Source organism: Lissotriton helveticus, chromosome 1_1, assembly GCF_964261635.1.
Source record: "Lissotriton helveticus chromosome 1_1, aLisHel1.1, whole genome shotgun sequence".
NCBI classification, from domain to species: domain Eukaryota; kingdom Metazoa; phylum Chordata; class Amphibia; order Caudata; family Salamandridae; genus Lissotriton; species Lissotriton helveticus.
The window spans coordinates 71,167,716-71,180,682 of NC_136057.1; the positions used below are offsets into that span (position 1 = coordinate 71,167,716).

The 12,967-nt window shown below is 46.3% G+C and overlaps 1 protein-coding gene across 1 annotated transcript in view; it reads right to left on the reverse strand.

Moving 5' to 3' along the window:
* The window catches only part of LOC144767578 (uncharacterized), a 45,347-nt gene that overhangs the window by 26,283 nt on the left and 6,097 nt on the right, over window positions 1-12,967 (reverse strand). The window contains exon 2 of the mRNA XM_078650995.1: window positions 3,096-4,795. Coding sequence (XP_078507121.1) covers window positions 3,096-4,764 — 1,669 coding nt within the window. The 5' untranslated portion in view covers window positions 4,765-4,795. The remainder of the gene's footprint in view (window positions 1-3,095; window positions 4,796-12,967) is intronic.

The following is a 12,967-nucleotide window of genomic DNA, read 5'->3' on the forward strand; positions in this document are numbered from 1 at the left end:
CATCCATCTTTCCCCTCATCCATCATCCAGCTACCCTTCCACCCATACATCCAGCTATTTACATTTTCTCTCCATGCTTCCCCTCTCATCAATCCATCCATCCTCTCTCATTATCCATTTATTCAATCTTTCATTCATCCATTCACCCTTTCACTAATTCATCCAGCCATTCACCCATCCCTTCACTTACTTACTTGCCGACCTTTCCATATTAATTTTGAGCTGAGCCCTTTTGAGGAGAGGCCCATCAAGAACTTCACCCTCGCTGCAGGAGCCGTTCCAGGACTGGGACAGAAGCAACCCAGGGCGGAGACAGGATCCACCACAGGGGGGGACAGGAACCATCACAGGTGGGGGTGGACTGGAGCCACAACATGGGGGGACAGGAGCCATCACAGGCGGGGGGTGGACAGGAGCCATCACTGAGGGGAGGGCAGGAGCCATCACAGGAGAGGGAACAGGATCCACAAGGGTGGGCACAGGGGTGGGCATGCAGTATTCTAGTATCATCTTGGGCTCCTCGCCCCCTCCTGCACAAGACAACGAGAAGACAGGCTCTCTGTCCAAAATGCCATCCCCCACTGTGATGTACAGTACTTACAGGAGATACTCTAAGAGAACTGATTGAACTGATTGTCCTCCATACTTTGTTAAGCAGTGTGGGTGCGATTGTGCCATTTCTTTATTGTATTACATTATAGACTGCATGTTTGAAGAACCGAGGTTTGCTTACAATTTAGTGACAGTAATTAAGCTCGGTGAAGAGAAGCACGTGCTGCCTCTGTGTAATCAGGGGTGTAATGTGGCCGAGTCTCGGATGTTTGGGGCACTGGGTAGAAATGGAATGTGTGAGCCCCCCTCTAAATAGCAGAGACATGCCGCATTCAGGGCTGTTTGCATGTGAATGGATGCCCCTGTTCCTGAACCTGCAGCCCCTCCCTCTCAGTCACCTTCGAAGCACCTCTTAACAGCTCATCAAGGGCTGGAGGTGTGAGGGTCGCCATCCCGCTGTGACTCTCCAATGCTGCTGAGTATCTGAGGAGCTTTGGTGCAGCATCGGAGTGAAGAAGGGAGGTGGGGCGATAGCCACATAAAGCAGACCCCCCAGGATATAGCGAAAAATGCCGCGATTTCTACAAAAATGCCGATTTTGCTGGCATTTTTGTAAAAATTGCGGCATTTTTTAAAAAGTGCCGATTTTGCGGCAAATCGCGAAATCGCGATATCCTGGAGGGTCTGTCTATTACTGAAGTGTGGAGAAAAATATTTGAATAAGATTGAAACATATTAATACACTAGGGGATGACATTTGCAAAAATTATCATTTAGGTGCAGTAAAACCATATTTCGGTGTAAATGTAATGATCATTTCAATTGAAAATGTGTTGTCTGTAATGGAAGTGCGCTACCACACCAAGTATACTCCACACTAAGCCACTCAACTCCACTCCACTCCACTCCAATCTATGCCACTCACCCCATGAAACAACACTCCACACTCCTCTACTCCACACCACTTACCCCACTCCAATCCACCCCACCCCACTCCAATCCATCCCACTCCAATCCACCCCATTCCAATCTATCCATTCCCAATTTACCCACCACAATCTACTCCACTCTAACTCAATCTACCCCATTCCAATCCAATCTACCCTAATACACTCAATCTAACCCAATCTACCACACTCCACTCAGATTTACCCCCACTCGGCTCCAACATACCCCAGTCTACCCCACTCCACTTCAACCTACCCCAACTCTAATTTACTCCAATCTAACTGACTTCACCCCAATCTACCTCACCCTACTTCAGTCCAATTTACCCAACTCCATTTCAATGGATCCCACTGCAATCTATTCAACTCATGTACACTCATACCACAATCTACCCACTCCAAACTACCACAATCTACCCAACTCCAATGTACCATAATCTATTGCACTCCACTATAATCTACCCCACTCCACCCAATCTACCCCACTCCATCCAATCTACCCCACTCTATCCAAACCACCCCACTACAATCCACCCAATGTATCCAATTCCACTCCACCCCACCCCACGAAGCATAATTGAAGCAGCTGTTTAAAGCAACAAACAGAACTTTGCTTTTATTACTTCTGCTGTGTGTTACTAGTTTACTATGAGAAGCAGAGGGAATATGTTTATTAGTTTCCTTAGATAAAGGAAGGGTGGAATATTTCTGCATGTTTCTACACGTTTCAAGCTACTGCAGCTTTTATTTTAATAGGCTTTTATTGAACAGTTTCTAACATCTTTTTGCAACAAATATCTAACAGTTTTTATGTTTATTTTTGCACAAGAGGTTTTAAGTTCATTCTTCATGTTTGCAAACAGGTTAGCTGCTGCATATGTAGAAGCTACGCACCAAGGTTTGTGGGAAAGGTGATGGTGTGACCATGTATTATACGGGATAAAGTACCACCTGGTGCATATAATAAGATTATTGCAAGTCACCTCAGAGTTCCAAAACCTTTGTGTATCTGTCTATCATGAGGTGGTGTGCACTCCAGGAGAACCCTGCAGTGACAACCACATCCCTGGTCAGCCCTGCTGTTGAGGCCGAATACAGACTAGGATTTTTATATCAGGAACTGGAGACGACTGCGTCCTACCCAATGTAACTGTGCAACTGGAAACACAGTTCCCTCTCCAGACTGCGCATGTCTGCTATTCTCAAAGAACACCACATCACTTGCATCCGACTATTACGTGCGATTCTGGCCAGTAAATACTCCCATGACTGGCGCTATTTCCAGTTCCTCAACCTGGAATGGGGACGAACAAGGAACGAGAAGAGCTACTGGCCTGTTTGTCTCATGCAGAGTCCCATTACCAGGCCTGTTTCTGCACAGGAAGGATACAGTCCTGTATGGAACCAGAGAAGGAGAATGCAGGGAAACATCTTCACCCAGTGTACTCATACTCTGGGGGTCAGTATCGCTCAGGGGGTTCCACCCAATCCCAAATGATCCCCTTGGAGACTTTCTAAAATCTGCCCATACACATTTTGAAGAGGTTACATGTGATAGTATGCACTCCGAGAGTCCATTTATAGTAAAATACATACCTGAGGTAGCTTCGAACAGCAATAAATGTGATTTTGTATTTCCTCTCTCCATTGAGTCTTCATCTGCAGTATTTGTATCCAGTCCTAGGAATGATGGAGGCACAGACTGACCCCGCTCATCAGGACAGAGCAGTTCTGCCTTGCAGTTCTGATGTTGATGCTGGTATTCAGGGTGCAGTGGTTCGAGTATGTAGTTCTGATCTGAACCCTCTGCATCAGTACAGGGAGGTTCTAGCTTGTACTTTTGATCTGAACCATGTGCATCTGCACAGGTCTGTTCTAGCTCGTCGTCCTGATCTGGTTCCTGTGCTTCAGGAAGCACTAACTCTAGCTCTCGGTCCTGTGCCGCAGTGTGCAGTGGTTCCACCGTGAAGTTCTGATCTGGTTTCTGTGCTTCAGGAAGCACTGACTCTAGCTCTCGGTCATGTGCCACAGTGTGCAGTGGATCTAGCTTGTAATTCTGATCTGAACCATGTGCATCAGTACAGGCCGGTTCTAGATTGTCATTTTGATCTGGTTCCTGTGCTTCAGGGCGCATAGATTCCAGCTCGTAGTTCACGTTTGGATCCTGCGCATAAGGAAGTTCCTGCTTCAAGCATAGGTGTTGCTGTAGACGCTGGGTTTGTTGTGACCCCAACTCATCAAAGGACAACAGCCCAGACTCTAAGTGTTCGTCTGATGACATCCCATGAGGTGACATGGGTTGTAGGCACTGGTTCTCCTGGGGATCTTGGAAATCAGAACACATCAATTCTTCCTCCAAGGGATCATCAGGTCTGTTCCCATCTGGTAGAGCGGGTTGTATACAGTGGTTTTGCTGTGGTTCGTGTCCTTCAGGAAATAGCGGGTGTGGGCAGAGGTTCTGTTGCTGGTCCCAGATATTAGTAGACAATGGGGATGGTTCTTGCTTTAGGGGCTCATCTGGCTCCCACTCTTCTGGGAACGCCGTCTGTACGCACTGGTCTTGCTGTGGTGTCTGCCCATCAACAAATTCCGAGTGAAGACACAGCTTTGCCTCCTGTGATCTGCCTGGAGGATCTGTCTGGGGGCACCTGGATATAGTACAATCCTGCTGTACTCCATTTCTACCTGGAAACCCAGGTTGCACCCACTGGTCCTGCTGTAGATGATGTCGATCTGGAAACATTGGCTGTAGACAAAGGTTTGGCTCCTCTGGACGCCCTTCAACATCAGTTGGCGAGGAGAGCGTACAGTCCTGCTTTGGTGCATGCCCATCAGAGAACACTGGCTGAAGACACAAGCTCGGTTCCTCTGACCTGTCCAGTTGAGGTGTCGCAGGAGACTGGCTAATAGCACTATCTCTAATGCTCGCCGGACAGATCATCTCCAAAGACACTCTAGCATTATCTAGGTAACCTTGATCCTTTTCTATCCAGATTTTCTTAATCAGCCCAGCGACTCTAGAAGGTACGTCTTCCACAGTATTCAGCAAGTTATCCAGTTTGGTTTCCAACTCCTCCAGCATGGATAGAAGAATAATGTGCGGCAGCTTCTCCGAAAGCGGTTCCAGCTCATTGTCCCTCTGAGTATCTTTTCGAGATCTTGAAGCGGAGACGTCATGAAGAGGATAAGATGGGACTGTGGCTCTTACGGATTCACGTGAACACTGCGCTGTCACTTTCTTTCCTGGAGCCCGTCTTCTCCCCATTCCGATAAATTGATGTTCAAGTCTCAAGTGTCTGCAGAGGAGAGGAAAAAAGAAAAGACAACGCATTATCACAGGACAGTTAGGTCAAAATACTCCTTCCTGTCTCACCAACCCCAGTGTGATGAGAACATCGCTCATTTCTAAAACCAGACAAAAATGAATCATTAAAATGTCACAATACCCGCAACATAGTTCATATATTATGAAAGGCACAGATTTGAAATGTTTCCAACACTATGTCTGTTCCTTGACCTGCTCAAACTGAACACTGTGCTCCCACAAAAATGGAATACTGTAACAGCCTTGCAGCAATCAAAGGTTTATAATACACTGGCAGACAAGACTGCGCTAACATCCTCACTTGAACTGTACGCCTCTCTTTTGCAATATTCAGTTCAGTGACTGAAGCACGTTCCAACACACCAAACCTCTACAGGATCTACAAAATCTGTGTTAGGTCATTGCATATATAGAGAGCATGTTCAACCTAGGGTTTCTTGGAACTGAATCAGATATACATAAAAGAGGAGACAACCAATCAGACCCGGAAGAATCGAGCATTAATAGTTTGTGGGTTGTCAGATTTCTGGGAAAACACTTGAAGTTAGATTCAAATGGACTTAGCCGGGAGAGAGATCCGAATGGAAGGAGCTTGTACCAAAGCTGCGTCCACCTGATCTGATCCTCTGTAATTTTGGAATAGAAAGTAAATTCAAGTGAGGCGATCTCTGGTTTTGTACGGGTGTATGCATTTCCGCCTGGTTTGCAATGAAGTGAGGGGCTAGATCTCTTGACCCTTTAGGGCTGAGGCAGAGGGTCTTAGAGTGGATTTGTTATTTCAATATAGGTGTGACATGTGCCCACCTCTGAAGATGATGTAGTAAACAAGCTGCATCGCTGTGAATTACTTGTAGTCTATGAATGGTGATACTGGGCATTCTTACATATACACGGTTGGCATGATGAGATCTAGATAGGACTGCGGCCACCGGTATTGCTTTTCTTGCCTTAAGTGGGAGGAGTGGGGTTATTCTCTTGAGTAGTTTCAGTATAAATCTGTATTTAGATCCTTCTGCTCCAGCCTGCTGGTTCTTGCTAGGATTACTATTGATTATCACTCAGAGGCTTGCAGCTGTGGGTTTAGGCTCCGGTAACAATCTCATTTTTGTTGGAGAGTAAAGTTGGTTCCAAAGATTGGTCTTATTCTTTCAAATTATAATCTCAGTTTGGTCAATATCCAGTTTTAGCTGATTCAACCTCATCACGTAATCCTCAAATTGCATCATATTTTGAGCCTGGAGTTTTGAGGCGGGCATTCCATCGATAAGAATTATCTGAGAGCCGGTGTAGCTATAAGGCCTGGAACCTCTTGAAGATAGTTCTCTGACCAATAGTTTTTGCAGGTTAAGGGAGCAGAGGTATTGGCCTATAATTCTTGGTTATATCTGGGACTTCTCCCTGTTTTTTCAGTAACATGAGCTCTACATCATTTTGAAACGCGCTTGGAGCGACAGCTTGAGCTGCTGAATTGATGAAAACGCTCTGCAGGGGACTGCTCAAGACCTGGCTTTTCGACAGAGACGCAGCACCCTCGGCGCCCAGATATCCTTGGGGTGCACTTTATAAATGATGATTGATTGAATGATGAGGTCAGAGATTCCATGACTGCTGGAGGGCAAGGGTCAGTTGGTGACCCGGATTTGACCTTGATCACAAATTCCTGAAGCCTGTTTATTTTTTCAAACAAGGATAAGGAGAGCAGAGTTCTTTTCAGACTCAACTTCAGAATTACTGCTGCTGTAATAGTTTATACTATCTTTAAAGAATCTTTAAAGAATGTTTAAGTATTTAGATTGTCACAGAATGCGTCAATAGGAGTCAGGGAAGTTCTCATTCATCTGGGGGAGACAAATCATTCAGGATATAAAAAAAGTATTTTTATTATTTGTCTATTAAGAGGACTTTGCATGCAACGGGTTTGCCTTCAAATTCTGCAAGCTCAATTTAAAATGTGATTTTGCTCTCTTCAGCATAACTTTCCTGCCAGTGTCGATGCAATTCAGGTTTTGCCTCCTTTAACTCTGGCTTGTACCAGGGCACTGGTCTGGTGCGGTTTATAACACGCTGTTGGATTTGAGGGGTGTGGACCACTAGCACGTCTGACCCACATAGTGGATTATTTTTCTTTAGAGAGAATGTCTTCAATTGATGGGAAGAGGGGGGAGGGGTTTGAAAGTGTTGATAACACTGGATCTGTATTAATGTATCGCCAAGTGTGTATGGTTTCATTTCCTGCTTGTGGATCAAGTTAGAAAGATCTACCAGAATACAAACGCTGATCAAATACTGATTGGACCATATGCAAGGAAGGATGATTATATTCAGTCAATTCGAATTATACGCCCAGATCAGATCTAAGGGATTTCAATTTATGTGATCTGAGCATGTAATGTGCTGGTGTAAATTCAACATCATTAAATCAGCAAATTCATTATCTTTAGGGACCGAGTTGTCGTCATCAACTCGAAACTTCAGAAAGGAAAGCAGATCTACCCCTTCAGTTTGAGTAATTTGTTTCAGAGATGTGTGGATCCACTGGAGAATAATTGCTGCTATCTCACCTCCCTTCTCTGAGCTCGTGCTCTTTTGGTTATCTTCGGGTATGGCTTCTGGAGATCTGGAGTAGATTCCTCTGACAACCAGGTTTCAGTTAAGAACAGGATATCCAGGTTAGAAGATTCTAATAATTTGAGTATTTCCACCTTATCTTTGCCTAGGGAGGGTGGGTTTAGTAAAGCCGCTTTTAACGATTCCTCAATCTGAGGATCTAGAAGAGTCTTATTGTTTGTTGGTCCAAAGTGAGGGCTGTTGAGTACCAGATTACTCTATATGTGTGGTTGGCATACACGCCATTTGCCTCTAAAAACAAAACAAACATGGGGGAGATACTAAAATCTGTGTACCTGAAAGACTTTAGATCTTATGCAGAATATGAGAATTTTTGAGTATACTACCTGACTTCTGGTCCCAGCGGTGGCGGCCAGGTGTGCCTGGGAGCAGACAGGCTTGTCTTTAGCAAAATGCTTGCAACACACACACCAAATGTTTGCAACAAACACGGACACAAAAAAAATTGCTCTTTAAAAAGTCCATTCAATTGCGTACTCACAGATGTGACACAAACTCCAGCTCTCACTGGTACAGCCTCACACCTCATTTATAAATGGATTAATGTAACAAACCAGATATTTCTTAACCACATCTTCAATGCTGCACAATTACACAGGCATTGTGCTCTGCTGCGCGCACACACACATGAAACACAATTCATCCCCAGACACAAAGACCTACACACTGGAAATGAGTAATCAGACGGATCAGTCGCTTACAGGCTCATATATAATGTATCCACCCAAGACGACCAATCACAAACAAGCACATACACACTGTCTCGCACACACAAATCACTTCCATATATTTTGTGGAAATGAGTAATCAGACGGATCAGTCGCTTACAGGCTCATATATAATGTATTCACCCAAGACGACCAATCACAAACAAGCACATACACACTGTCTCGCACACACAAATCACTTCCATACATTTTGTAGTGAAAGCTTAAGCTTCATCCAAGCCATTCACGGGCATAAACTACTCCAAGAGACCTACACACAGGGCGGGCACAGATCTGCACAATCACATGTAACAACTCAAATAATCACGGCTCACTCTTCACACAAAGTTCTTGCAGTCTCTTCAACAGAGCTGTGACATCCCAGAGTCTCTGAGGCAACACCCAGTGTGGAATGCTGTTGAGGGAGTTGGAAGGTGTCAGTATCTGAGGAGGAAGCAGATCTGTGGATGGAGCAGTCTGTAAGAAATAAACTCCTCCTTTCTATCACCTCCATGGACACGCGATACTTCATATATTAGCGACACGCGGAAATATGGAAAAATGTACAACGCTGCAATATCGCATTGTGAGAGTAATGAGGATCTGTGAATTTTAGGTTAAAAAAACCCTTGAATCAGGTGATAACACAGAGAAACGTTGTCACTTCTTCAAACACTCCACACATTGCATGTGCGCTGAACTTCACAGCACAAACACAACCTGCCCTGCACTTCACAGCACAAACACAACCTTCCCTGCACATCACAACACAAACACAACCTGCCCTGCACTTCACAACACAAACACAACCTGCCCTGCACTTTCCAACACAAACACAACCTGTGCAGCACTTCACAACACAAACACAACCTGCCCTGCACTTTACAACACAAACACAACCGGCCCTGCACTTTACAGCACAAACACGACCTGCCCTGCACTTTATAGCACAAACACACCCTGCCCTGCACTTTACAACACAAACACAACCTGTGCAGCACTTTACAGCACAAACACAACCTGTGCAGCACTTTACAGCACAAACACAAACTCTGGAGTGTTTAAGGATTACTCTATGTATAGGATTCTATACTGGAATGGTGTGCTTCCAGTACGAATCCTATGCTAGACAGCACACACACCTCTGGCATATAATGTTAAGTATTTTTTGTGTGGCACTAGGTAGACTGTGTACTAGTGCAGGGGTAGTGAGCAGCAGCGTGTTGTTTTCATAAATCTGGCTCAGCGCGGCTCTCTCCCCCTCGCACGTCACAGCGCTGCACCTAACTGCTGAACTATGTTGCATTAAAAATAATAAATCTGCTCCATAGTGTGCATGCGTGGTCTGCCCAGCCTCAACCCTCACATTCTCTTGCGCATGCTTGGTTTGCCAGCCTCAACCCTCACACTGTCTTGTGCATGCTTGGTGTGCTCAAACTCAACCCTCAAATTCTCTTGTGCATGATTGGTCTGCCCATCCTCAACCCTCACATTCTCTTGTACATGCTTGGTGTGCCCAGTCTCAACCCTCAAATTCTCTTGTTCATGCTTGGTCTGCCCAGTCTCAACCCTCACATTCTCTTGTGCATGCTTGATCTGCCCATCCTTAACCCTCACATTCTCTTTGCATGCTTGGTCTGCCCAGTCTCAACCCTCACATTCTCTTGTGCATGCTTGGTCTGCCCATCCGCAACCCTCACATTCTCTTCGGCATGCTTGGTCTGCCCATCCGCAACCCTCACATTCTCTTGCGCATGCTTGGTTTGCCAGCCTCAACCCTCACACTGTCTTGTGCATGCTTGGTGTGCTCAAACTCAACCCTCAAATTCTCTTGTGCATGATTGGGCTGCCCATCCTCAACCCTCACATTCTCTTGTACATGCTTGGTGTGCCCAGTCTCAACCCTCAAATTCTCTTGTTCATGCTTGGTCTGCCCAGTCTCAACCCTCACATTCTCTTGTGCATGCTTGATCTGCCCATCCTTAACCCTCACATTCTCTTGTGCATGCTTGGTCTGCCCAGTCTCAACCCTCACATTCTCTTGTGCATGCTTGGTCTGCCCATCCGCAACCCTCACATTCTCTTCGGCATGCTTGGTCTGCCCATCCGCAACCCTCACATTCTCTTGTGCATGCTTGGTCTGCCCATCCGCAACCCTCACATTCTCTTCGGCATGCTTGGTTTGCCCATCCTCAACCCTCACATTCTCTTCTGCATGCTTGGTTTGCCCATCCTCAACCCTCACAGTTGCTCTCGCGCTTCACTGGTTGCAGCGCCCTCATTTGTAGCGCTTGTATTTTTAAAAATCCCGTTTTTGTCTTTTTGTTTGCTAATACTATTTCCTGCACTTTCCCCTGATTTTAAATATCTGGCCTCGCATACCCCCACCTCTGACATCTTACCTGCAATATAATTGTATATTCACCGCATTTCGCGGGTCCTTTACCACAGTCTCGACGGCGGCCATACTGGGGAAGGGCAGAATTGGCGTGTCCCAGTCCGCTCTCTGTGTCTAAAGGCGAGTACATAGGTAGCTATGTCTGCGCGCAGCGGAAACGCGCAGCGGGGACGCCGTATTGACGCCGGAGTTACGCCAGAGTTCAGCCCGTCTGCGCCCGTCCGCGCTGAGTACGGGCTGCAGGGCGGGCTGGACTCTGTCCCCATTTCTTTTTCTCCTGATAGGATAACTAGGCGATACTCAAAGCTGGATTTTCTGTCACTTAGACCTTTATCTCAGCCCTGTCTGCATCGCTATTCACCTGAGGGGATCCTGCACCAGCAGATGTGCAGGACGTGCACGGTCCCTTTTGCCTCTTGTGGCAATGGTTGCGTACCATCTTCCCTCCCGCACATACAACCTGATGCTCCCTCTAGATCTGGTTATTTGATTAATGCCCGTTCGCTTATTAAGCACAACGTCGCCTTTCACGATTTCGTGGAGGAGCGACAGCCGGACTGGGTGTTTATTACTGAGACTTGGGCTTCTGATACCTCAGGACATGACCTGATCTTAGCCATTCCTGACGGATATTTTCTCCATAGACTGGACAGACCCCTCCGCAGAGGAGGTGGGATTGCCATCCTTCTTAAATCGTCTCTTTTCTGCAGCATTAAATCTCTATCGACTCCGTCAGATCGATTCGAAGCCTTATATTTTTGTATTATTTTTTCTCCATCATCCTCCTTTACTGGGATTTTGATTTATAGACCCCCCGGTCCCAGATCTAGTTTCCCTTCAGAGTTATTGACACTCTTGGAACCTTATTTTGGGAAAACGGCTTTTACTATTTTGGGTGATTTTAACTTTCATTTGGATGAGGTCTACTCAAAGGATACCATATCGCTGGTGGATTCTCTAGGCGCTTGTGACCTAGCCCAACTTGTGAATACTCCTACCCATAAGGCTGGGCATATACTTGACGGTGTATTTTCCAACGATGTCAGGATTTCTACTGGTCCTCCGCTACCTCTTGTTTGGTCTGACCATTGTGCTGTGCCACTAGCACTTTCCCTTCCTGCTCTAGGGAGTTTTAATATGGGAATTTCCCCATTCATTCCTAGGAGAAACCCGAGGGCGATATCGGATGAGGCCCTTATTCCATTTGTTTCTACCCCCGAATTTCTACTGCCTAAAAACGCAGCCACGGCAGCTCAACATCTGACGGATTCTGTTGCCAGGGCAGTGGAACAACTTGCTCCTCCTTCTCTGCGCTATGTCGCTCGCCGAAAGCCTACAGCACCCTGGTTTACGGATCAGCTGCGACTCTTGAGGCAGATCTGTAGGAGTAGTGAAAGACACTGGAGGAAATCCTGGGACGCCGCTGATCGGGAGGCTCACAAGTCCGCACTGCGGGAGTATAAATGGAGAGTAGTGATAGCGAAGCAGGATTATTTTTCCAACCTTACCAGCTCACTATCCTCCTCCAGGGAGCTTTTTAAAATTGCTGACTCCTTATGCTCCCTGCAACTCCCAGACCCTGTAGTCAGCTCGCAAAAACTTTGCGACAACATCTCTGACTTCTTCCACAATAAAATACTTGACATTCATTTGTCTCTGGAAGCTCACTGTCATGCCCTGGACCAAAGCGTTTGCTCTGCTATTTCCTGTCTTGATTCCTTTGGTTCAGTTCCCTCCTGCTTTCTTACGGATTTTCCATCTCTAACCCTGGAAGGACTGAACTTGTTGCTTGACAGAACCAAATCTGCTTCCCCTTTGGACCCCCTACCCCTGAAAAAACTCAAAGAGTGTAGGAATAGCCTTCTTCCTCCCATGCTTGAGGTTATGAACATGGCTATCACTCAGGGTTCCTTTCCTGCTGTGTGGAAGAAGGCAATTGTAAAACCACTTCTCAAGAAGCCGTCCCTAGATCCGGCCTTATTGAAGAACTTTAGGCCTATCTCCCTCCTCCCTGCCCCTTCTAAGATGCTTGAGGCTCATCTGAATTTTCATCTGTCCTCCTTCCTTGAATCATCTAAATACCTGGACAACACGCAACACGGCTTTAGAAAGCACCACAGCACTGAGTCCGCTCTCACTTGTGTGGTCAATAACATCCGACTTAAAGTGGACTCAGGTCAATCCACGGTCCTGGTTCTTTTGGACCTCACGGCCGTGTTCGACACCCTCTCCCCGGCCATCTTAACATCTCGGCTTAGGGAAGTTGGTGTCAGGGGACCGGCCTTGAGTCTCCTCAACTCTTTTTTGTTGGATAGGGAGCAGAGAGTGATGCTGGGGAACCACCTCTCCCCTGCCAAGTCATTGCAGTGTGGGGTGCCACAAGGGTCGGCGTTAAGTCCGACCCTATTCA